General features: G+C 43.3%; 5 protein-coding genes across 5 annotated transcripts; 2 read left to right on the top strand and 3 right to left on the bottom strand.

Annotated features, from left to right (window-relative positions):
- Positions 1 to 454: 454 nt before the first annotated feature.
- Positions 455 to 3,653, top strand: PVX_118205 (hypothetical protein, conserved; the record flags this gene model as incomplete). Its single annotated transcript, XM_001615885.1, has 4 exons — positions 455 to 740; positions 1,159 to 1,421; positions 1,573 to 1,641; positions 1,774 to 3,653. 4 exons carry the CDS (start codon positions 455 to 457, stop codon positions 3,514 to 3,516), a joined length of 2,361 nt encoding a protein of 786 aa, XP_001615935.1. The 3' UTR covers positions 3,517 to 3,653.
- A 1,202-nt stretch (positions 3,654 to 4,855) lies between these two features.
- PVX_118200 (hypothetical protein, conserved) lies at positions 4,856 to 7,529 on the bottom strand. The gene is made up of 4 exons (XM_001615884.1): positions 7,091 to 7,529; positions 6,535 to 6,712; positions 5,812 to 6,185; positions 4,856 to 5,664 (listed from the first exon to the last, which is right to left on the bottom strand). The coding sequence occupies exons 2-4, from the start codon at positions 6,692 to 6,694 to the stop codon at positions 5,116 to 5,118; spliced, it is 1,083 nt and encodes a 360-aa protein (XP_001615934.1). The 5' UTR covers positions 6,695 to 6,712; positions 7,091 to 7,529; the 3' UTR covers positions 4,856 to 5,115.
- A 1,006-nt stretch (positions 7,530 to 8,535) lies between these two features.
- On the bottom strand, positions 8,536 to 12,387 carry PVX_118195 (hypothetical protein, conserved; the record flags this gene model as incomplete). The annotated part of the gene is made up of 3 exons (XM_001615883.1): positions 8,536 to 8,669; positions 8,966 to 9,461; positions 9,613 to 12,387. The coding sequence occupies 3 exons, from the start codon at positions 12,385 to 12,387 to the stop codon at positions 8,536 to 8,538; spliced, it is 3,405 nt and encodes a 1,134-aa protein (XP_001615933.1).
- Positions 12,388 to 16,794: 4,407 nt separating this feature from the next.
- On the top strand, positions 16,795 to 20,229 carry PVX_118190 (helicase, putative; the record flags this gene model as incomplete). The annotated part of the gene is made up of 2 exons (XM_001615882.1): positions 16,795 to 17,817; positions 19,666 to 20,229. The coding sequence occupies 2 exons, from the start codon at positions 16,795 to 16,797 to the stop codon at positions 20,227 to 20,229; spliced, it is 1,587 nt and encodes a 528-aa protein (XP_001615932.1).
- A 3,772-nt stretch (positions 20,230 to 24,001) lies between these two features.
- On the bottom strand, positions 24,002 to 25,192 carry PVX_118185 (hypothetical protein, conserved; the record flags this gene model as incomplete). The annotated part of the gene is made up of 1 exon (XM_001615881.1): positions 24,002 to 25,192. The coding sequence occupies one exon, from the start codon at positions 25,190 to 25,192 to the stop codon at positions 24,002 to 24,004; it is 1,191 nt and encodes a 396-aa protein (XP_001615931.1).
- Between the last annotated feature and the right edge of the window lie 732 nt (positions 25,193 to 25,924).

The raw sequence follows: 25,924 nt of genomic DNA, 5'->3' as shown, positions 1-25,924 counted from the left end.
ACTATACACGTAGCACACACACACACACCCCTGTACATTTTAATATATACCAGAAGCGATAAGAAAATATTTCAGAATTATTTTTTGCGCCTATAGCTAAGAATAATACAACAAAAGTAATTTTCCCCAGTGCAACGTTCCAAATTCTCCATAGAAAATTAGCCTTCGTCGATTTGTTAACAAAATAAGTAAAAAAAAAAAATAAAAACCACACAAAAATAAATCCTATTTTTTTTTTTTTTTTTTTTTTAATATCCTTTTATATTTTATAACCCCTTCAGTGGGAAATAATTTATAAAGTTTTTAAAAAAAAAAAAAAAAAAAAAAAACAGGGAAACGGAAAAGTTTGATAAAGGGACAAAAAGAAGGTTCATTTCGTTACGCGAATTTTCAAATGACGTATCTTTTTTTTTAGCCTTTTTTTTTTTTATTTTTTCTGTAAAGTTTCGACTAAATGACCGATGTGCAAATACAAAACCAAACTAGTTTGAATACTAGTAAAAAAGAGTTTGAGAGTAGATATGATGAAAGGGCGCTTAGAATTTTGTGCGTAAAAAACATATCAAAAGAGACAAAAGAAAGTGAACTGTTGGACTTATTCAAACAATTTGGTTCTATCGAAAGTATAAACCTTAAAGTGAACACAAGTATCGGACCGTATGCCATATATGCCCACGTTCTGTTTAGCGCTCCCGAGGAGGCTAAGAGATGTCTAAAGCAAATGAACGGGAAGTTTCTAAGTAATCCTTCATGCGAATGAGTTTCGCGCGTCACCGTGGCGGTGGCAGTGATTGTGGCTATGACTGCGACTGTTTGGGGGTTTGCACGTTTGCTCCGTTGCTTCGTTTCTTCGTCACTCCGTTTCTCCTCTTCTTCATTTCTTTTTTTTTTTGCGTTTCCGCTTGGTCGTTTCATCCGCCATAGCACTCATCACTGCCATCTCTGCGATAGCGGCCAAGGGCGCAGCTTCAGCCGTACCGTGGCACCTCTCCTGTTATTCAGATGATCCCCCTCTGCATTCCGCTGTGCCCCGCAGCATTGTCTCACGTTTAGTTACACCTTCAATCCGTTCTTCACAAAAAATATTCCCATTAAATCTACGGCTAGGCACACATTTATTACTCCTCTTTTTTTTTTCCTAATTATGTATTTCTGTAGATGGAAGAGCTTTACGAATTGATTTCAAAAGGTACAACAACAAAGTAGATGACGATAACGATGAGGATGAAAGTGGCATTTATAACAACTACCCCTACATGGGCAGCAACAACAGCGGTGGTAACAATAGTGGCGGCATGAACAGCGGCGCAAACATGACTGGCCCCGCGAACGGCGGCAACAAGTTCAGCCGAAAAATGAATCGGAACAACCAGTTCTACAACAACAGATACCCCAACAGTAACAAGCGCATGGCGAGAAATGTAATTTTGCGTGACCGCATAAGCGATGCTCTGATTATTTTGCTCCCCCTCCATTTAGTGCATATCCATAGGCTTATATTTTTTGTGTGCATCTCCGAATATCTGCTACCCCCTGCGACCATTTTCTTACCCTTTTTTTTTGTCCCCTTAGGATGTCATCCCAAATGATGATAGCGTCAACCCGTACGACTCGGAGGCAGCCAGTTTTAGGGAACACGGGGTAGGATTACTTCGCACCATTAGGAAATTTTCCATTGCACACATGCGTTGTGTTACTTATTCGTATCGTTTCCTACTTCTGTTCACATCTGTCCACCCCTGCTCATTTCCCCCCTCTTCTTCCCCCCCACAGCATGCAAACAAGCGACTCCGCACAGCCGGAAGCAACTCCATGGAGAACGTCCACTTGGGCGGCGCGAGCAGTTTGAGCGGCCTGCCCAGCGGAAGCGGCAACGACGTAGAGATTAACAAGTTGATAAGGACGCACGAAGAGAATAAAATGATGAATAAACCTCTTGGAGACGCAAAAAATAAGCAACTGGAAGAAATGTCACAATCATCAGTTAAGGATGGCATGAACAAACCCCCCAGGATAAAACTCTACCTGTGTGTCCATTTGAGGCAGTGCGCCCAGCACGTCTTTAACAGGCCCGCCGTAGACATCACAATCGCTACCAATACAATAAGCAACACGCATAATAGCAGTGTGGTTAGTAACGAATTCAAGGGGAATAATACCCTCATGAGTGCAAGTGGTACCAATCCTGGTGCCCCACTGTACCACTCCGAACAGAATAACCTTTTAACAGGGGGGAAGAATTCTCCCACTTTGAAAGAACCGAACAAGCACCACATGCTGAACAGTGGGATAGCAAACAAGGAAGGGGGGCAGCTCCACGGAAATGATAAACTCTTAACTGGCATGCATAGCAGTGGAGGTTCCATCCCCAACACGGGATTGAACAGCCCCACTAGCAATGTAAAGTACGCCCTGTGGAAAGGAACCCTCGAAATGAAGAATAAAAAAAATCTGAGCGTCATCGGATATGCCCTAAACGGGGATGTAAAAAAATTTCTGAACAATGGCATCTCCAGCATAGTTATAAGTCACCGGAAAAAAATGAAAACTCTTCCCAAAATAGAAGCCACGTATTATTTCCAAATAGAGAACAAAGAAGACGAATCCATTTTGGATGCCTATAGAAATTATTTTAATAGTAAGGATAGAGTAGGGTTGTCCTCCACAAGTGATGACTGGCATATGTATCTTATCTTTCCGGGAAGTCCCATTTTTAAAGAATTCTGCAACTCCGTTGGAGGTGTTAACAGCTTTGGAGGTGGAAACAGCTCGAACAATTTTAATAATATCTTCCTGGGGGTTGTCTGTTATAACCCGCAATTTTTCGATAAAAAAAATGGTGTAGCAATGTTGGGGACGCAGCTGCAGGATGGTGTGGCCGCTCAGACTGGTATGGCTGCCCAACCTGGTATGGCTGCCCAACCTGGCGTGGCTGCCAATTTTAATCTGCAACAATCCCCCGTGACCAATGCCAGCCAAACCCATGTGAACAAGAACTTTCAAAATTTGAACCATCATCAGAACAAGTTTCCCAGCTCAGTTGCAGCGGTGGGTGCCGGGCGAATGATGAACAGTAACATTAACGGAAACAACCACGGTGGTCTTTATGGCGATTTTGCTAAGCAGGGGGGAGGTGGTGGCCCAGGCAACGTAGTGAATAATAATTTCCCGCTTCACAGCAACACGTTCAAGAACGCACAAGGGGTGAGGAAGAATAACCTCCTCGTAGCTAACAACGTGCCCCACGGCAGCAGTAACAACTATGGTGGCTTCCCCAATGCGAACAAGCCCGATGCAACCGCAGCAGTGACAACGCAGGTCGTGCCATCCCGCAGTGATCTTAACGCTCAAAAAGGGGTTATAGCAGCCCAGAATAACTCTGCCACCCAGCTGAACCAGGAGAATGGTGCCTCCAATGAGTTAAGCGAACCAACTCGAAAGGAAGAAAACAAAAATGAAGTCCCCAATTGGCTCAATCAGTTTAGTTCGTTAGCAGCATATCTTGTTAAAAAATAGGATTTAAAAAAAAATGTTCCATCTCGCTTTATCATTTTGCCTCCCTCGATTTTTTTTTTTTTTTTTTGTCACTTTTTTGTTTTGTTTGTCACGCCCCTGGTGGATTATGCCTCCATTTATCGTTATATCATTAAAGTGTGGAAAGGAAAAAGCGATTCATTTTTCTAATTATTTTTACGTGTGGAGTGCCAAATTGGGGAAAGGAAAGCCCGGGGGGATGCATAGCGTAATTCCCAGAGTTAGACATTTAAAAACCAGCTTGAATTGAAGGTGCGCCTCCCCCCCAAATGTGCGAGCGCCCCTACCCTTAGATCCGCAAGGATTGCGTGACAAAAGAAAGCACTACAGTTCGGAGGATCTCAAATTAGTGAACGAAGAAGCGGAAGAGGAGGAAGAAGAAGAAGATGATGCCCGGGAGTGCCCAAACGCGCGCCCCATAAAATACGTAGGTGTGTTTACTTTTACAGACAGTACAAGCATCTTCCTGTGCGAGAGGGGAAAGTAATAACGGCCAGCTGCACACCTGCACATGTACGTACACACGTGCGTACAGACATTTTCGTGTGCTCATGCGTCATCAAAATCGTTATGACTATCTGCGAAGCGCAAACCGAAATTGTCGCGTGTTTTGTTCGAACGCATTTGTCATATTATGAGTATGCACCTTTTTTTTTTTCAATTTTAAAATATAGATTTTTTTTTTTTTATCCTTTATTTTTATTCCATACTATTCGTTTTTTTTTTTTTATTATTTTTTTTTTTTTTTAAAAAAGAAAAAAAAAAAAACTTTTATTATTAAACAAAATTAAGATGTTTTAACTCTTTCCCATTTTGATAGTGTGACCAAAGGGGGCACGCTTAAGAAATGGAAACACCAAGTGGAAGAGGCTTTTTTTTTCACGTGGCACGCGGTACCACCTGTTGATTTTGTCCCTTCCCGTGTTTCACTTCACATACGTATGACCACCCCGGTGATGTATACCGCAGTGGATTTTTCCAAATGGGTGGCATACATGGTATAGTCCCCCTAATAAAGTAAGAACTCGCAAATTTTGCTCAAATTTTTTTGCGCACGCTGAGAAAAAAGGCAGCCACAAATTAGTCTTATTTATCTGCGCGTAGGGGAAGCTGCCATGCTCGGAAAAGTACGCCTACACCGGGGGGGCTAACAAAAAAATTGCTATCGTACGAGTGTGTAACTACCGCTTTACAGCGAGAATGATGTGTCCCCCCGGGAAATGATCTTCTATGCCAACCACTCTTGGAACAAAAAAATATTCATATGAGCTTCATTTCAGTTTAATTTTTAAAAAAATAAAAAAAATAATTTTTTTCTTAAAAATACGGTTGTTTCACATTTGGACAGAGACTTGCACACATGCATGCGTACAGGTAAGTACGCTTATGCAGGCGCATTGGCAAATTCGCGTGGGCAAATTCGCATGAGTATATACGCATGGGCAAATACGCATGGGCAAATACGCATGGGCAAATTCGCATAAGTATATACGCACGAGTATATACGCGTGGGCAAATAGGCATGTACAAATACATATACACAAATACATATACATGTACAAAAAAAACTCCGAATTGGCATCATTTGCTGGTCAAGGAGGGGAAGGCTCGCGCATCGTTGATGTTGGGCGGGTCTCTCTTCTTAAAAAGCTTCTCGTCTATCTGTATTTTCGCCTTGCCTTCCATCCTACTATTCCAATTGGCTTCATCCGATTTTTTATAGCTTCGATACCCTCTGCGAAATCCTGGGATCCTATCAACTCTTCCCCCTTCTTCCAAAATGTACTGATAAACATTTATTGCTTTCCTCTTCGGATGATCTGCCTTTGTTTCATCATCCGCATGGTCATTTCGTTTGCTCGAGCTCGTACCATGTGTTGTAACTTTGCTCTTTTCACCATTCGAAGTATTTTTTTTCGCCTTCTTATCTGTACTCTCCATCACATTCTTATTGGAAATTAATTTCTTCTCCTGTTGTTTCCTATACAAATCATAATCAATCGTAACCGAGTCATGTTTCCTGGCCACGTTGGTGCTCTCTTCGTTATTTTTACTTATGGACTCTACGTGTGTTTCTCTCTTTGTACTTTCATGTTTGCCTCTGCTATCGTTCCGCTCGTTGAAGATTCTCTGCAGGGTGATGTGTTAATTAATGGGGGGGTTAGCGGTTGGTTAGTGTGCGTACTCGCATGGTGGAAACTCTCACGTAGGCACTGCATCTGCGTAAACGGATGCAACGTCAGGTGCACCTACGGATGACGCCCTGTTGACACCTACCTCCCTGTGGTCGAACTTGCTATAATTATACGAAGAGTTGTAGTTCCTCCTGTCGGTCCCCATCTTATAGTCATGGGCCCTCGAACCTCTGTAGTAATTACTGCTGGATAAGATATTCGTGGATGTGTTACTGTATCCTGCGCCGACGCCACCTCCCACTCCTCTCTTGCGAGGGAATTTACTTCTTATATTATTTCCCCTTAGGTGGTAACTCTCTCGGTTGCTTCTTCCTTGGCTACTTTCATGTAACTCGTTGATGGAAGAGACAGGGTATTTGCTATACCGGTCGTTGTACGCGCTGACCTTTTTCGCACTGACATCTTTAGAAGCCACGGTTGGCTTGTGGTCCTTTATTTCGGTTATCTTTTTTTTTTCTACAAGGGGAGCGGAGAAAACAATCACAGGTATGTCAAGCGTTAATTGTGGGGTACCCCCCAGATGGGGGGGCTACGTTTGATGGAAGCTCCAAACTTTGCTTATAACATTCTACGGGGTTGTGTTAACTCCGGATAAAGTCACACATCACACAGTGTGCAGAATTCCTCTCGTGCGTGAAAAAAACTTTCCATTTTTTTACCCCAGACAGGTATACACAATTGCACCGCATAACCGTACGCACACCTGCTCTGCGTGTAACTTCCCTCAATGGAATACAAATGGGACAAGTAAACGTATACAGACGGGCCACTACACCTGTGCGGTTGGCCCCCTCGCTCATGTTACCTGGGTTGTTGCTGTGGGACCTCTCCTCATAGGCACTATTTATTTCGCGCTTCTTGGCTTCCTTCAATGCTTTGTTTTCATTTTCTTCATCTGAGTTGTCCGTATCGAACACGGAGTACTTGTTCGTCGTGTGGACGCTGTATCGAATCTTCGCCGCCATGCTTTCGGCCGTGCACACCTTTGGCAGTGCAAAGGGGGAGGGGGGTTTAATTGCGGTAGAGCGGTTAGGGGGTTGAGCGGTTAGGGGGTTGAGCGGTTGAGCGGTTAAGCAGTTGCGCCGTTAGGCGGATGGGCGCATACGCAGCTTCGCTTGACCGCAGTGTGATGTGACATGCATGTGAGGGCTATTCAGGCGGTCCCATTTCCCGGGGCGCGCTCCACGATTTGTTCATACATGGGCTGACCACAATCATACACAAGTGTTGCGTTCACTTGGTGGGGAAAAAAAAACCACGCAGCATGTCCGTCGTAGGGTCAGGACCATACGGCAGCAACAGTACAATACCCTTGCAGCTATTTTTTTTTTTTTTTTGCCTATACAAATTTACGCGCATACCTTAATTTCTCACTTTTGCAGGGGTTGGGGAGGGGTTAAAACGTTCAACTGTTTGCAGCTTCGAATAGGAGGGGAATGCTATCTGATCTATTTATAACAATCAAGTGAAGGCTCAACATGGGAAAAAAAAAAAAAAAATACTTGCGTTCGCGCAGTAAAGTATAAGTACATATGAGCACATATAAGTCATGTAAGCATATGTAAGCACATATAAGCACTGTATCCATATGAGTGAGCGCGACGTGCTTTGGCGTGTTCATGTGCCGCTTTTGCAGGTCGTGGGAGGGGTAGGGTTATGTGGCGCCATATTTTCTGAGCAGCTCTAATCCCAGTGCAAAGTCCGCTTAATTGCGCGCTTGAATAGAGCCAAGTAGTGGAAGAAGCTGCTGTATGCGCAGTGGGCCCACATGGGGGTAGAGCGCAACAAGGGAGGAGTAACGAGCAACGTGAAACGAGCGGCGCATGTGAATATGTGTTTTGTGCGTAGCGTTCTGAGCATACGTGGTTTTGCGCAAAAGTGCTTTCATTTTTGCACTCGTTTTTGGGGCAATGCTTCCGCATCGTGGCGCCGTTCTTCGCACCGTTCTCCGCACTTCTTCCTTCACTTCTTTGTTTTCCCCCCCAAGTTGCACCTTTTTCGTTTATGCCTAGCTTAACACGCAGGAAGAGAAAACGCATCAGCACTCCTCCTCGTATTCGGCATACCAACTCTACAACTCGCTTAATGAATATACCTGCCGTCGTTGGCCTCCCCCAGCAGAAGAGCTAAATTTCTGGTGCGTGAAAAGGGGGACCCCATAGAGGGCAAGTTAAATGACGAAGGTGATAAGCGCATTTTCGAGCCACACTGCACATACGCCACGACCCTTTTTTTTTTTAGTGGCACATTTTGAAAAAAGGGAAAATTGCGAATGATGGCCCCCAAACGTTTAGAAGAAAGTAAAACCAAGTGGGTGTCGATCACGTTAGCAGCAAATTGGCAAAATGTCAGATGTGTGCTATCACAGCAACAGTGCGGTTACTCCCGCGTGGGGCTTTCCCTTTTTTTGGAAACCAACCCGATAAGCTCTTTTGCACCAAATTGGGATCGATTAATTGGTTGACTGGTTGGTTGGTTTACTAATTAGTGGTTCATTTGTATGCGAGGGCATCACACGGGGGTCCCGTTTCGCCCCTTTTTGACAATCAAAGAAGGTGTGCATTTTGAACAGCAGGGGGAACCACCACCCCTGGGAGAATACTCTCTTAAAAACAGTTAACAGAGAGGCAGGGGCAGGGAAACCGGTGGCACACACGCGTATGTATCTACGTGGTTATAAAAAATAACACCGCATGGTACTACTGCGCTGCGTGTTGCGTAGTTTCTCCTCCTTCCCCTGAGGCGCTTTCTTCTTCCGAGCGCTCAGCACCTAAACGATCAGAGCAGCTAAATGGCAGAGCAACTGTCATGCCCTATTCACGTACACCTTGTGGACGTAAAAAATTGTTAAGCTGTATAGGAAGAACCAGACGACGTGGTTCAGGATGAGCAGCCGCAAAACGTTCGATGCGTAGTCTTCCAGGGTGAAGCTAATAAGGTCTGCCAAGTGGGGGTGAAAAGGAAAAAAAAAAAGAGAGAAGTGAGACATGTCAGTTTAGTGAAGCGCGCAAAAATGGGTATGCTTCCGAGGCGGGGGGGAGGAGAAGCTCTCCTCCTATTCATATGCACAATGATTTTACGCAAAAAGGGGGGATCCCCCGTTTGGAAAAATTAAACTTTCTGTTCATCTATCCGTTATGTAAAAGCCCCTTTGTCGCTGCTCCCCCAAGCATAGGTACTCCCCCCCCTCCCTTTTTTCTCTTTTTTTTTTGCTCCCCATGTTGTGCTCCACTTACACAGCAGTAGAAACATCACGTAGGGGTAGGACTGACGCATGCTGTTGGAATAACTCTTCCCGTCCAGCATGATGGACTTAAAAAAGAGAGTGCCATACAGGTAATGAGACAAAGATATGACTGCCCCCATTTTTAGCAAAATAATTGTAATCGCGTCCGTGTTGACTGCAAAGCTATGCAGAAAGTAAAGCGCACTCAAGTTGTAGCAGAGCCAAAACTGAAATATCATTACCACCCCCAAGGTGTTAAACATGTACAGAGAAAATAAATAAATTAAAAAGTAAAAAATTAGCATCAGTTTGCATTCTGACAAAAATCTGGTAGCTTGATTGTAGAGCACGTAACTTTCGGAGTAAAAATACACATTTTTTAAGTTACTCCTTTTTACAATATTTTTTATTCTGTTCAAATTTGCAAAGTTCTTTGCTTGGTCGGACGCGTAGTTGCGCAGGACGAAGCCGATTCGGCTGCTCGATATGCTGTGCGGGTCGTCCATCTGGGGGGGAAAAAGGCGCATTTGGGGAGGTGGCAATAAAATAGGAGAGAAAAATGACCCCTTTACAGATGTGCTGATGAAAGGGAAGGGAAAAACCTCCACATGGACAGTTCACCCCCATCGTGTGTTACGCTCAGACGGGGTGACTCACCTTCACGTAGTCGCCGTAGAACAAGTGCGGCCTTATGTTGTAGTACTGGGGGAGCATGAAGCCAATTTCGCCCCCGTAAATCGTTTTGATCTTAAAAAATTCACTATCATATACCCCCTCCTCATTGTGATTCATCCATTCGTACACAATTTGGTAAAAGCTATCACATGTCTTTTCCTCCTCTTTGAAAAATATTTCTTTTAACTTATTCAAATGGAGTTCTCTGCTCTTTCCCTGTGGAGTAATGTCATGACATAATTTTTTATAACGATCCAAATCGTACTGGTTGTTGAAGGAGCCTACATTCCGGCAGTCATTTTTTAGCAACTCAAATGCGTGAATCCAAGATACGATGGGCTCATGAATGCATCCTTCCTCCTTCATTTCGTTTACTAGCTTGATTAACAAATTTGCATTTTCTTCATCTTCGTAGTCAAACTCGTGGGAAGAAGGCAACACCAAGTATGCCGGCTCGATTACGAAGCCCGCCTTTTTCTCAAAATTTTGGATGAACCTCCTCAGGGGCGATTCCTTCGTCATGTAATGGTACACATCCAGGTGAATCTTCTCGTTGCTTATTAGGAAGCTTAGGAAGAGACCTAAAAGGAGAAGAAAAAATAACACACCGAGGAAGAGGACCCCCTTCTTTTGGGCCCTCCTACGGTTTGCTTTTTTGTTGTCTCCCTTCCTTTCGGTACTATCCTCCTTACCACTTGGGTAGACGGAATTTTTTATATGTTGCTTCTTCCCATCCGCACCTACACATGCGTAGTGTGCGTTCGGAGAGAGGTGGCTCTCCCCATTTGGAGAGTTACCACTCGATGTGCATCCTTTCTTCATTGACACTCCACTGGGTGCCACCTCCGAAAAGGCTATAACGTGCTGGTCGGGCTGATCCCCCGAAGAGCTACAAACCGACTTCGAATCTGGTGGCGACTGAGATGGTGACAACAGCAAGTGCCTATCCTTGTAGAACAAAAAGGCAAACATGTTGTTAAAAAACGTAGCGTAGTACACAAACAGGCAAACGATGGCCAAGACCGAGTTCAGCGAAAAAACGTTGACGATTCTGTACGTGCAGGCAAACCCAACCAGGTATACAGCCAAAACGATGAGGGTAATTTTGCCCACAAAATAAAGTGACTTGTAGCTAGCTCGCAAATAATAGGTAGTCATATCAACAGACTCGTTCTTCGAATGTTTTGCGCACCTCATTCTGCGCATCATCATTTTGGAAGGTCCCACTACGCACTTTTTGCGGTAAAATATGTTGACGCAACAAAATAGGAAGCTTAGGAAAAAGAGGGGGAAAAAATTTAATAAATAAATTCGTAGAACATTAATTTGGAAAACCAAATTGATGAAGAAGGTGGAGAAGAAGGAAAAGAACGTCAGCGAATATACAGATAGGATAAGTAAAAACCTCCTCCTCATCGCTTCTGCTCCTTCGTCTTGTCCCTTATGCTTCAACCCGTCAGACGAAATGGTACATACATAAATGGCCATGAAGAGGAAAGACAAAATGGCAAAGACGTAATTCGATTTGATACCTACACTGATGAACGACTGCTCGTTATCCTCCAATACCTTTTCATTCACAACTGCCATGCTCCAATTCCTACTCTGATTTATCTCGTGAACGTACGTACTGCTGTCCAAATTGTGAATCGTTACGAACTCTTTTTCCCCCTCATTTATTAATTTCACATGCATGTTTAGCAGACGATACCACTCATTTAGGGAAGAATCGTCAATGCCTTCATCGAAATTGAAGACAAATAAAAAGGCCTCCACATTTTTAGAGATATCAGATGTGATGTCCTTTATCTTGGTCCTCTTCATATCGAACATATGAGGCTGATATAAAAAATTGGGCAGAAAAATAAGTGCGTTGTAGAAAAAATTGCCCAAAGATCTTTCGTCCTTTTTTAGGAGGCCATCAAAATATGCCTCCCAATTAGGGGTCGTGTCATATTCTGCATTTTGAAGTTCCGAAATGGTGAACAACCCTAGCACGAAGCATTTAGACTCCATCAAAGGGACGTCAAACCTTTTACACATTTCACCCCAATTTTTTTTATTTCCCGTCTTCATTTGCTTAAAGAATTGCACCAAGAAGAAGATATCCTTCAGCGTGTCGTATTCCAGAATCGTATTGTCCTCCTCCTTATCAAGATAAAACAACAACGTTGCCGTTTTTTCCTTTTTATAAAAATTAAAAAAATGTTCCACTGTGTTCCCTATACTGTCACTTGTGTGAATCACTACATCACTCGCTTTGGCGACATTCATTTTTGTGAATTCCTCTCCATTTGTCTTTCTCAAAAAAGCGCCCAGCACTTCGGACCTACTTTCCTCCTCGCTAAATATGTTCATGTAAAAGGAGATGCTCATTAGAGTGACAATTAACAACCCGATGGTTATACTTAGCATGATGCAGCATGGTCTGTGCAGAGTCAGCTTTACATAATTTTTGCATAACTTGTTAAGAAAAGGCTTCTTCTTTTTCTTGGCCACTACATTTTCGCCTCTTGAGTCATCACAAGGGGGTGCTCTCCCGCTTGCACAACCATTGTGGCCATCCTTCCCACTCATGCAGCGAAGGGGATTTCCCTCCAACGCTTTGCAGCAACGGTCCGAGCCTACATTTTTTACATCCTGAGGAAAGGAGCATACATTTCTACCGTTAGTGTAGTCACGCACCACTTTATCGTTCAAATGGCCCCTCCTTTCCTCTTCCTTTTGGGACTTACCCTCGTGGCAGTGCGGATCCATGTCTTAACTGCGATGTGTTAAGGGGTTCCACTAGTGTAGAAGCTCACCGGGCAAAATGGTAAAACTTCCAGAACGGCAGAAAGAACACTGAGGGAGAAGGCGCCCAGCGGACGGAAACGATTTTCCAACCACCCTGCTGAGTACTAGGGAAGCTCCTCAGACTTTCGAACAGACCTGCAATGACGCGTTTGAAGAGTGGAAAATGTAAAAAAAAAATGTTATTTCTCTCAAAGGTTAAGTAAGTCAGGCGACTTCCGCGCAGAAATAAATTTATAACATGCCTCACAAAAAAAAAAAAAAAAAAAACATAGCATTGCATAACACTACATAACATTAAATAACGTAACTCATTATGACATAGTTCCACGAACAGTTTTATGTTCCGTTGCACGGTCGAGCCACGTTTTAAACTTTTCTCTGCTTAACAGAGCTGCATTTGAGCATACGTTTCATTTGCACTTAATTTTTTTTTTTTTTTTTTTCTGTTCTGCTTACCACCGAATTGATCTATCCCCTTTTGCTTATTTTATTTTTTTCATTTTTCTGCAATGTTATAAGCGCATGTGCGTATAGTTACACACGCATGCAGGCAAGTCCTTTTTTTTTTTTTTTTCTTCTCTTTTGCAAGACCCTTTTAACCCTATTCGCGCGGCAGTGCTCACTTGGGTATGTCCCTAGCGGGCAAATAGTACATGCACTGCTGTAGGGTAGTACTTATCCAGCAAAAGTGATAAAACAGATTTTGTTCTACTTACTAAAAAAGACCGCAACAGGGAATTAATATTTTTTTTTCTTAAATTATGTGTTACTACTTGTTGTGGGAGGGGGAAGAGATGGGCACGAAAATGCCCCCCAGTGGCTTCACAATTTGGCCATAAAAAATGATACGAAAGAACAGCCTATTCCGTCCTTTTCCATTTTTATGAGGCACCTTTTCACCACATGAGCAGTTCAAATCGGTCTATACTTATTCGCATTATTTACACCGCATGCATGTGTTTAACTGAAGGTGATATATTGGCTGTTCACCTGGGGAGAGATAAATTATGCCGCCATCATCTCTCCAGAAATGGTATTCGTTCGGCCAATCGAAATGAACCAATCCGCTTTGAAGGAACTTCGGGGGAAAAGCAAACTGTGCATATGCTTATGTGTACACACTTGCGCACGTTACACCTATAGACTACAAATGAGGAAAAGAACTGCAAGACAATTTGGTGTCCTTTTCCACCACACAATTTAGCTCCCCCTTGATATCACCACTTGTAAAAATGCACAAAAAAAAAAAAAAAAAAAACCGCCATACGAATCAAGCGGGAAAAAGGCATTACCATCGAATTGTGCTCCTTTTCAAACACCTCCCTTTTCCGTTATGATCGTATTGATCTCCACTGGGGCAGCAACGTGGACGCTGAAAAGTCGCGATCGGAGGGAAATTAGAACAACACCATTGGAATGCATAGATTGGGCGAGTTGATAAAACATCAAATAATGCCAAGCAATTTTGGCGAAGTTTCCATTTTGGGGATCTCTTTCCCCAGTGTACCGCAGACTTGATGTTTTGCTGAACCAACTGAAGGATGCTCAGCCAAATAGGAAGCAATGGGGAGTATCCCATTTTGCCATTCGCTAAAAGAGCATCTAATTCGTGGAAATGCCTGATATATTGGGGGGTACAAAATGGGCATTCCACTTAATTGGTCATTTTCCTGTTTTTTTTTTTTTTTTTTTTTGATGAAAATGCGACTTTAATGAGGTATAAAAATCAGCCGATCCTTTTTTCTGCCATGCGAACATGCGAATATACGAAGCAAACCTCGTTATGTACGTAGCTACGCGTTCGTGGGAGCATTCAGGAGGCCTGACGAAGATGGGGGGTGGAAAGTCATCTTCACCGCGATATGTTCCATTTCCACGTTGCCTTTTCCACGCGATTGACCAAATTTTCCAACGCAAAAAAATGGCCCTCTACAATGTGCAGAAGCTTTACCAAAGGGGCACTAACCCGACAGGCAAACCCCCAGCGGGAGAATGCACAATCGGATAAATAAACAAACCCACGTGTGTGTTTACCCCTTCAAACAAATATATAACCTGCACAGGTGGGCACATCGCGTAGCATAACTTTGTGCAGCTATTTCTACATACGTTAGCTGGGCTGGGGACGCCAGCTACGCCTCCCTCGCGCCCCTTTTCCACCTCCTTGATCACATATTTTGCAGCACATACGTACGTACGTATGCATATAAGGTATACGTACACGTGTATGCCTTTATGCTGATGGGAAAATTGCGAAATGCCTTTTTCGCCTTAAAGTTACGTTCACTTTGCTCGCCCAAATGAGGTAGCCTTTTTTTGCAAATATGTACCCCTTCGCAATGTTATTCTTTTTTATATATAATTTTTTTTTTTTTTTTTTTTTGGCTAGCTATATATGGGAATAATACCTCATCAGGAAGGTATGCTATCAAGCCAAAATTAAAAAAAAAAAAAAAAAATATATATTGACCATTATGCGAGGCCTTTTCACGTAAAAAAAAATACATATGCAAGCAGATGCGCTTTGTTCCCCCTCGCTCGGATGACTTCCAGTGTACGCAAAAGTACGTACATACGAGTATAACATATATATAGTGATATATATACATGTACATTTATACATAAGCGTAGTCGTTCGTCCCATTCCGTACGCGTACGTGTGGCACGGGCATATCGCGCAGCTGGCATACTGCTTGAAGCGACGCGCTTATTCACCTCTGAATTGTAAGTAGCCAGAAAACGCAAGATTGGCCTCAAACACGCGGTTGGATTGCATGTACGCGGCATTACATGCATAATAATGCGTAGCCCACGCATATATTATATTATAAATAAAATGAAGGAAAAAATTCGAGGGGTTTTTTTTCCCTTTCTCAATAGCGTTTTTTTTTTTTTACGCTTCTTTTTTGCCAGTACTGAATATATATATATATATATATATAACAATTTATGCTTTCTTTTTTTTTTATTACGCTAATTAAACGTGTTCGTCGTATCAGCAAAAGGCATTTTTAAGGAAATATATTTTCTTCCTATGCATTTCCCACTTTTTACATTTTTTATATAATTTTCGTTTCGTTAACCATTTTCCCTTTCGTAAAAATTTTCGTATACCTTTTCGCAATTTTTTGCGTGACCATTTTCCAAGCCTTTCGCGCGCGTTCGTTAAAGTTTTCATTTAGCGTTCGTCCTTCTTACTGCGTTTACGTTTCCCCTCAATTAATGCAGTTACGCGAGAAGCCTTTTTCCTTTCGCCCATTGCCCCACGCATATGTATAAAATCAAGCATGTACGCACGTAAATATGTAAATATGTACTTATATTTATAGCATACATGGCAATTACATATGCGTTCCGTGTTTGAGGTCACCGTATGGTAAAATGAGCCATATTTTTTGCCAGCCATAAAATGTTTCACCAATTCGTGTATCGCTCTTGTTCATGTCGACATAAATGAGCGCGAATTTTTTTTTTTTTTTTTTTGAAACGCCTGCAACGTTTATGCATCTCCCTGCGTTATTTTATCGTTCAGCCGCTCGTCGATTTAACCAATCGTTTATTCCCCCATTTGCCACTTCATTTACCACTTCATTTACAAAATCGACGTCAACGTTTATGCGCGTAACGCGTTATCTTCATCCTCCCCACAGAGCGCGCGTTGCGAACCCTTGACACGTTACTGTACAAGAGCAGTGCGCGCGTAGCTACATATAGAAGGGTGGTTTCCTGTGGAAGAGCTGCATGTGTGAACAGGCTACGCATATGTAAACACATATAAGCATATATAAGCGTATATAAACATATATACATATATATACGTGTATATGTACATATGCTTGCCACTCACGTGAGCACGCCTAGGCAAACGTAACTCTGCGCAAGTTCGCCAGAAAATCTCTGGGGGATATACCTCCTCAAAGCGCACATTTATGGACACGCACTTACGCATTCCAGGCGTGCGCGTAGGTAGATGCTCCCACAACGCATATGCATACGGACCCGAATGCGTAACGGAATTTGCAATAGTGTGCAAATTGACGGAGGCGAAATATATAGAGCAGCAAAAAGGCTGTTGAGCTACCCTCCAAAAGTCGAGAAAGGTTGGAGCGCGCTAATTTGACGCAGCTGTTCTAGTAAAACTCCAACGTGCGTAACGGAAGGCTCGCAAAAGCAAAAGTTTGTAAGCGCACAAGCGCAGCGAGTTGCACACACATCCCTGCACTTTTCGTGTATGTGTATAAACACTTACATACGTGTCAACAAGAGAAGCCGTATAACCGAACTAGCCAAATAGGCCGCTTACCAAGTCAAAAGTGTTATCTGTAGCCCATTGAGCAACCCGTCAGTCTACTACTTCCCCCACCCAAAATGAGAGGCTTCAACAACTACAACCGATACGCCAACTTCCCGGACTACACCAACCCGTATGTGAACTACCAAGCGGCGGCCTACGGGCAATTCAGGCCCAATTACGGAGAATACTCAGGGCACACGGGCATGTCCAATAATAATAGTAACAGCTCAAGTACCTTAGGAAAAAACTTAATGCAAATTGATTGGACTAATGTTAAGTTAGTTCCATTTGAAAAGAACTTCTATAAAGAACATGATGACATAAGCAACTTGACAACGAAGGAAGTGAAAGATATTCGAGACAAACACAGAATTACCATTTTGGAAGGAGAAGGGGTTCCCAACCCAGTAGAATCTATTAACAAAATTGGCTTCCCAGATTATGTGTTAAAATCGCTTAAAAATAACAACATTGTAACTCCGACGCCTATTCAGATACAAGGTTGGCCGATAGCACTTTCAGGAAAGGATATGATTGGAAAGGCTGAAACGGGAAGTGGGAAAACATTAGCTTTTATTTTGCCTGCATTTGTTCATATTTTAGCTCAACCAAGTTTAAAGTATGGAGATGGCCCAATCGTTTTGGTGATGGCTCCCACGAGAGAGCTAGCTGAACAGATCAGACAAGAATGTATCAAATTTTCTATAGAATCTAAAATAAGGAATACTTGTGCTTATGGAGGTGTTCCAAAGAGTGGTCAAATTTATGCCCTCAAACAAGGGGTTCACATTTTAATTGCATGTCCAGGTCGTCTGATCGATTTACTGGAACAGAATGTTACCAACCTTATGAGAGTTACCTACTTAGTTTTGGACGAAGCCGACAAAATGCTAGATATGGGTTTCGAAATTCAAATTCGAAAAATTGTTGAGCAGATTAGGCCTGACAGACAAACATTAATGTGGTCAGCTACTTGGCCAAAGGAAGTGCAATCCTTAGCGAGAGATTTGTGTAAACAACAACCAATACATGTTAATGTTGGTTCTCTAACGTTAACTGCGTGCCGTAGAATTAAGCAAGAAATTTATCTGATTGAGGTAATTAATTTGTGCATTCGCTGTGTGTTCCTCCTTCTGTCATCATAGTTGTGCGTGGTGTGCCGTATGCCCGCTGCGAGGCAATGTGCTGCTCCCGTTTTATGGTGTGTCCCTTCATCATTTGATCTTTTTTTTTGTTTTTGTGTCGAATTTGTGCCTTTTTCATGTGTTCCATTTTTTTGTTTTTTTTTCAGTGCTGTTTTTTCCGTTGTGTCATTTGGCAACGGGGGAATCTTTGTTAGGGTTGCTCCCTCGTCGTTTCCCCTGTTACGCCAGAAAAATTCGCGCTCGTGGAAATGTCCCACCACGAGCTGTTTGTACCAGTGTAGGCAAATTTTTGCTACGCTCGCTTTGTTTTTGTTCCCCCCGTGTCGTGAACCGCGCCGCGTGCCTCTCGTGCTCGAGTGGGCGATTGTTTTGTGTAGTTTGATGACGTTACGCGGCGTGCGTGTACATTAAATGTAAATATAAATATATATATGTATATATATACATGGGTGTTTGTACGCTCTTACGTACGTGCGGAAAGTGACCTCTTTGAGGACCCTTCTGCGTAACACGCTCCCGTGTGCATTCCCCCTACACGACTGTGCCGAGCCGTCCGCGTGCCTGCACCGCGGTGGTGTGTTCTATGTCGGTGCCTCCACCACGCGGAATGCGTTTTATGGCTCCATATGATCGCTCCATTGTTTCGTTCCATTTGTGCGCTCCATTTGTGCGCTCCATTGTTTCGTTCCATTTTTGCGCCCATTCTGCACGCGCCACCGCCCACATACGGCGGAATTGCTATTATTAAGGAGAGAATTAGCAGTTCATTGCAAATTTACAAGTGATAAAAGCAAAAGAGGAGCTTTTTTTTTCGACTGGAAAGTACTTTCGATTATTCTGACAATCTTGCGAGCCCTTCCTCTGTCGAAATATTTGTATTTGTCCGCATGTATGCCATTTGTGAAGAGTGGTACGACCACCCCCCCCCCCTGTTGCTGCGCGCTTGTCTATATAGTGTTTGCTTTTCTGGACGACCATATTTTGGCCCCCTACCGTACTAAGCGCGCACCTGTTGTGTCATTAGTTTTGCGAAACTCCCACGAGAGGGGTACATAATGGCAACGGCTAAGATGAGAAAAGGTAGGTAAGCGCCGTGTATGACATACATGTGGATAAGTACTAAAATTTTCAAGAAGAAAGGAGGCAAGATTGTCGAAAAATGGGAAATAAGCGGAGGAGGGGAAAGGGAAAAAAGGGGAAAAAAAAAAAAAAAAAAGAAAAGAAAAAGAAAGAAATGAATAAATAGCATAATATGCTTCCTTTGTTACTAATTTCTTTTCTTCTCTTTTCTTTTCTTCTCTTTTCTTTTCTTCTCTTTTCTTTTCTTTTTTTTTTTTTTTTTTTTTCCCTTTTTTTCCCCTTCCCTTCCTCCCTTTTTTATGCGAAGTCCTATCACTTTAAATTTGCAATGAGGTTAGTTATGATATTCTTGCTGGGCCTTTATTCAACCGCGAATAGGGGCGAGGCAAAAATATGATCCTTATGATGCGATTGCGCGCGTGTGTGGTATGCGTTATGTGCGTGACGGCGCGCGCAGCAGTTCAGGCGCCCCTGCGAGCGCGTCCGAATGCGTCTTTGAAAGACAAGTTGAATGCGTATTGGAGTGCGGCTTGCCCCCGCGCTCGTTCGCACAGTTGCACAAATGTACACCCATGTGCATATGTATGTTTACATATGTATGTGCACGCCCTGTGTATGTCTACGCCCACGTGCACAGCCAGTATTTTGCTCCCCTGCATGTTCTTGTATCTGCCTGACCCCTTATGTGCTAATCTGCGCGCCTTTCTTCCTCCATTTTAGGAACACGAAAAGATAGCAAACCTGAAGTTGCTGCTTCAGAGAATATTCCGCGACAACGACAGAATCATCGTCTTCGTGGAAACGAAGAAGAATGCAGATTTCATCACCAAGGCTTTGAGGCTAGATGGTGTGCCTGCCTTATGTATACATGGGGATAAGAAACAGGATGAGAGAAGGTGGGTGCTGAATGATTTTAAAACCGGAAAGAGTCCCATTCTCATCGCAACGGATGTAGCTTCCAGAGGACTAGACATCAAGGATGTAAAATATGTCATTAATTTTGATTTCCCAAATCAAATTGAAGATTATGTGCACAGAATTGGAAGAACTGGTCGAGCAGGAGCTCACGGAGCTTCCTTCACTTTTTTAACATCCGATAAGTATAGACTAGCTAGAGATTTAGTTAAAATACTAAGGGAATCTGAACAGCCTGTGCCCCCTCAGCTGGAGAAAATATCCTACACTGCTGTTAACAACCCAAGGAGAAACCCCTACTACGGTTATGGTCGTTCATCACACAATGTAAATAGCATTCCGCTGAAGGGAAGCAATAGATATTACTAATTTTTTTCTCCTCCTTTTATGCAAAAAGGGTTAATGTTTTTTCTTTAAAAAAAAAAAAAAAAAAAAAAGATGGGAAGCTTTATTAAAAAATTTACCAGCGTTAAAGCGGTGTGTGAAGTATGCTCTGCTGCGGTTATGCCGTTGTGCGGGTGTGGCTCTGTGCGCATATATAAGCGCTACATTGCACTTTTACATGTGTGCATGTCCATGGAGCCTGTTTTCTGTGGGCCTGTGGCAGCCGCAGCATTTAAAACACGGCATGCGCAGGCGTATACATATGTAACTGTAACGGTAACGGTAACTGCACATACTTCAGACGGCGCGCCAGCTTTGCACCATTTGTAGTTCACCTTTCATACACGTTTCGATAATACATTTTTAAAACACTGTAAATTAGCGAAATGCGCGAGTAGGTCGGAGTATTTCTTTTTTTTTTTTTTTTTTTTTTTTTTTTGGAGTCCTTTTAAAACGTATCACTTTACGTGCTACGTGTTTATTGCATGACTGGGCAAAATTGCATTGGGGCTTCCCTGCATGGATGAACAAACGAATAAACATTCATATCTACACATTCGCACGCGTATACGCACATGCATTGCGCACGTTTGCACGTGTATAATTTGTACGTGTACACGCGTGCAGGCATATATATATACAACTGCACGTGCCACTAGCAACTACGCGCAGCGACAGACACAATTTGTTATTCTTCACCTTGCATCGAATTGAGGCGAAGCGAGTAGAAGCGACGTGCATCGCGACGCAATTGTCCGCGCCTTTTTTAAGGAAAAGCGAGGCGATCCTTTCGGCAAAAAGGTGTCGAAGTGGGGAGAGGCCTTCACTAAGCCTCCCTATTGGGACGGCAGAGAAGTCGTAACAGTCACGCTGCTACAGCTGCTATGCTAGGATGGGTGGGGAGGAACAGTGATGCACGCGGGGGTCACAAGAAAGACCCGCACAGACCCGCACAGACCCGCACAAAAGAACTCTTCTTGGATAGGCGAACAAAGTAGAACCGTTCGGATAGGCCAAATAGAAAAACTGAGTGGGGTGATTTGAATTTTCTCCATTTTTAGCACACAAAACTAGGACAGCCCATATGTCGGTTATTTTCATTCCACACTGCAATTCGTATGTGCAACAATGGAATGGTACTACTACATATTGTTGTGTTTTTTTTTTTTCTTTTTTTTTCGCTTAAACAAATGAGTAACATCCCTTTGCTCTTACTTGCTTTTTATCGTAACGGGAGGCGTAATGCATTTCCTATCCCTATGGGCATTTTTTTTTCTCTCATTTTTAGCCCTACACGGCGTCAGCGCGAAGGGCGCAAAATGTGAGTTCGTAGCCCCTTTGCACTCCACACTTTTGGCTAGCAACTTTGGAAAAAGGGCTCCGCTTAAAAAAAAACGCAATTTTACGGAAAAACGCAAATTTTAAGGAAAAAAATTCATCATAATGGGTACTTACAAGGATGAATGTTCATAAAGCGTGTACTTCTTAAAATATAGGGAGTGTTTTTTTTTTCCCCCCCTTTTGGCAAAAAAAAAAGCTAGATGATATCCCAATTGCGAGAGGTACACTTTCAGTATTGAAAAAAATACATAGTGAGTGTGAGTGCTAAGTAAATACCGTTTGGGGTATGTACTTACTACATAACGTATCAATCTTTCGCCTTTTACTAAAGATTGCCGTGTAGTAGGTACAATAAATACGTTATACCACAAATTTTTGTCGTGCCTTCCGGGCGCGTTACAATTATAACTAATCAATCTTTTGCATTTCTTGTGTGGGCTAGTTGGTTTGTATTTATTAGGGGAAGTTTATTACAAGGTGCCTACTGATTGTTTTTATATTGGAGGTAATTTAGTGTTATGGGGGTATTGCATTAATAGCTATACGAATGGAAGGCAATTTTTTAAAGCTGTTTTGTGTACGCAAAAATGTATTCTTATTATCAGAGTGTTTAAGTAGAAAGTAGGATCAAAGCTGATGAGATATTTTTGTTTTTTTAGCGGCAGGTGTTTTGGCTCAAAATGAATACAAAGCTGAGCTAAATTCCTATTGGATGGGCACATTACGATGTGGCAATTTTTTTACAATTCTGCGTATGCCCTTTTTTGAACCTATTGTTGTACCGCGCGAAATGCTGAATACGCTTATTTTGCATCCTTTACGTGGCACCCCTCTTTTAATGCCTTGAGCATTAATAAAAGAACAATTAAACAAGCAACCCCCCTTCCTGCTTCCAAGTGGCCAATAAGTCATCACAAATTGTGCATAAGCAAACCAGTGCGTTTATGGTTTAGCAGTAACGCGCATAGAGATAGGGCGATGCTCATATATTCACACCAGTGCAGTGTATCAATTTTTCGTACCGCTGAAAGGTTGAGCGATAAGCTCTGCTTATGCGAAGTCGTAAGAACACCTCAACTTGCGCTACTGTGCACATTGCGCGCGACATTTCGAATTGGCACGTTTAAGATCACGTGTGTTTCCAGTCAAGGCGTTCCATTATGCCTGCTGATTTTGGCGGCTTTTCCAGCGTAGTGGGAAATGCTATAATTTCCTCAGCGCCCAATTGGGTGACACGCGGGGAGAAAAAAAAAGAAAGTTCATTTTGGTGAAACCTCCCAAGAGGGTTGTTGAACTGAACCTTCACGTGAGGTATATGCAATTCGGTTCGCTGCTTTTGTAAAAGATTTTCATTTTTTATATGTTATTTGGCCCAAATGGGAAGTAGCTATTTTAACCGCTCCATTTTAACCGCTTCGCGTGAAGCCGTCGAAGCAGTGGCCACCCCCTTTTTAACAAATCTGCACGAGGCGGACCGACCGGGGCAAGCACAACAGCTCTTTCTCTATATCGTCCAGTGACCTTTCCCACTTCACCGCAATGATCTTCGGAGGGTCACTCGGCGAAATGGAAGAACACGCTTTGGTTATTCTACCGCCCAGCTGGCCGCTCACCTCACCGCTCACCTCGCCGCGCACACTTTGAGGTTCCCATTTTGCACTTGTCAGTCCACTGCTGTGAAGCGGAAGAAAAGGTTGACTACCCCAGGATGGTGGTTTTTTTTTCCCGCCACGGGTGATGGTCCTATCGCCGTCAATTTTATTCCTGACATCATCAACTGTGGTATTACCGCTTGGAGAGAGCAACCCCCCGGGGGAATCTCCCCCCAAGGCAAGGCAGTTTGCATTTGAAAAGGGTGAGCGAAGCATATCGTTCGATAAGTCCACGTTAGGCACAACTTTCGTTTTTAGCTTTCTGCCATGCAATCGTATGTCCCTACTGTAATCTGGTTTGCAAGCGGTCGACCCGTAGAGTGCTCCATTTTTATCTACAACTGAGAAGTTAAAGTAATTACTTATGTAGCCTCCGCGGAGCCCATCCGCCCAGGCACTTTTCCCATTAGGAGTTCTAACACTAGCATTTTTTCGCTCACCCATTATGTTTGCTTCGAACGTGTGACTGCTCATCTTTGGTGTCCTGCTGCGCCATATCTTCCTGCTCTCCCTGTGCGTTGGTTGCCGCGTGACATCGTGACGATTGTATGTACTCCGTTTGGACTCTTTTTCCTGTGAAAGGGGAAAATGAGAAGGGGAAGATCATTTTTACACTGTTTGGCTTAAGTGGGCCAGATCGACGGCGTCACGAACATAGGTACAATCTGCAGTGCCCAGTTATTATGAGGACGCGCGTTAGATGTGCGAACCCATTTGACGGTGTTAACAAAAGCGTAAGTAATATTCTCCACAATGTCCGCCAATTAGTATGTCCATTGGTCGTCCATTTTTATGCTGTCTCTTTTTTTTCTTACCATATCAACCCCGTAGGACAGACAGCACATCTGCAGATACGTGGCGACGCGCTCATCTTCCGTCCCTCGATTGGCATGCTCAGCTGAGGACTCTTCCAACAGGCGTTTGTGCACATCGCTTGCTATGTGACCACCCGCCCGTTCGAACAGATCCTCTCGCTCGGCCTTTGCGTCGATCCCCTCTTTGGTGTGCATCTCCCGTTTTTCCCGTGCCACGCGACCCACTTCGGCTTCCACAAACTTGCGAACATTCGGCTGAAAGGTGCATTCGCGAAGTTCGCTTAGCGCGTCGTTGTGCTTTACCCCTCCGGCGTCCTTCTTTAGGAACGCCTTCAATATGCCCATCGGGTCGACGCATTTCTTTTCCCTTCTGGAACCCCTCATTTGAGTGAATTTTCTCCGCTTAAGTGTGCCCATTAATAGGTCTCCATTTTGTGGGTCCCCCTCTGTGCTACATCTCAGCCTACCATTTTTCGTCAACAGTAGTATGCTCTCGTGGATGACATCGTTGAGCACATTTTCGTTTTCCATCACATGGTAGTCTTCCCTTAGGAGGGAAGGTTCCCCCGCGTTGCAGTTCCTCTCGCTCCACTTCTTCCAATCAGAAAGGGTAACCCCCCCCTGTGAATTATCCCCCCTAAGGAGAGCACTCTCCCGATTATTGGAAAAGAACACCTCCTTATGTTTCCACATTTGTAGGACCGTCCTCAGTAGCACTTCACTTTTATGCTCTAGTCCATTTGTAGCAAAGCATCCCCTCTGTATTATTTTAAAAAAGGCCTTTTTCGATAAAACCAACATTTCGTGGGGGGGGGTCTTCACCTCCGGCCTACTTCCCCTTCCCCCTTCCAATTTTACCAGCAAACACAAGTCATTCTCGTTTGCTACTCTCTTCACCTGGCACACATTCTTCAAGTGGAACTCACCACCACTTGGATTAGCCTCATCTTCAAATAAAACATTTTTCAGTTCATCCACCTTCTGCGCGTTGTATAAGAGGTGGGGTAAAATAACTTTTTGAAATTTTTCTTTTCCCCTTTCTGTTAAAAATGAGTAAACATCCACGTTGAATAAATCCACGGAATTGTCTTCACCTCTGTTGAGAGAATTCCAAATCGTTTCAATTCCTTTGTTCAGCATAGAACGGTTGGGAAGTGTGCCGACTGGGGAAAAAGAGTTTTTTTTTACCTGTCCATCTGTTCCCTTTTGTTTGGAAGTTGACCCACTTGTTTTTTCATCCCTTTGACGGTTCATCCGTCTATGTTCACTGCATTTTTTTTCACCATTTGTGCCACTTCTCCATGGCGTTATGGGATGACCTCCACACAGATCGGTCTTTCTAAGACGGTACTTTTTGCACACATCCATATGGTTCATTTTTTTTTTTTTTTACTTTTTGTAAAGATGTGCATTGAGGAAGGTACTCCCCGTGTGCCCCCCCCCAATGGTGAGCATGCCGAGTAGAGTTCTTCTTTGATGCCTCTTCTCCACCGCATGCAGGTATTCACATTTTATAAATTGTTAAGCAGCGGTTAGGACAAGCGGGAAAAAAAAAAAAAAAATTTTAAAGTAGAAATGAATAATTCTCCACATGGACACATCCCCCCCGCGGATGGCACCCTCAATGTGTGTAATTTAGTTACCCCTTTTTACCACCCTGTGTTGTCATTTTTTCCTCCTTCCGCAGAAGTAACGTGCAGCTTGAGTGCTTCCTCGGTTTCGCTCCGTCCTACGAGCAGTGCACACGTCACTTTACAGCATACGTGTGCAAGTACATTTGCGTGATGCGCACTTTTCTGTACGTACACCGCGAGGGGGGAACGTCAAAAATATATTTTTTTTTTTTTTTTGCCTCTCTTTTGTGCAGCCAAA

This window comes from Plasmodium vivax, chromosome 12 (genome assembly GCF_000002415.2).
Source record: "Plasmodium vivax chromosome 12, whole genome shotgun sequence".
NCBI lineage: Eukaryota > Apicomplexa > Aconoidasida > Haemosporida > Plasmodiidae > Plasmodium > Plasmodium vivax.
Note: the sequence above shows the minus strand (reverse complement) of the source record. Positions and strands in the feature narration are given on the sequence as shown.

Bases quoted from the DNA above. Each gene is read 5' to 3' on its own strand.
- PVX_118200 (XM_001615884.1), bottom strand. From the start codon at position 6,694: ATGGCGGCGAAGATTCGATACAGCGTCCACACGACGAACAAGTACTCC. The intron at 6,186-6,534 runs GTAACATGAGCG...CTCCCCTTGTAG, and splicing joins GTCCCACAGCAACAACCCAG to AAAAAAAAAAGATAACCGAA. The intron at 5,665-5,811 runs GTAGGTGTCAAC...ATCACCCTGCAG, and splicing joins GCAAGTTCGACCACAGGGAG to AGAATCTTCAACGAGCGGAA.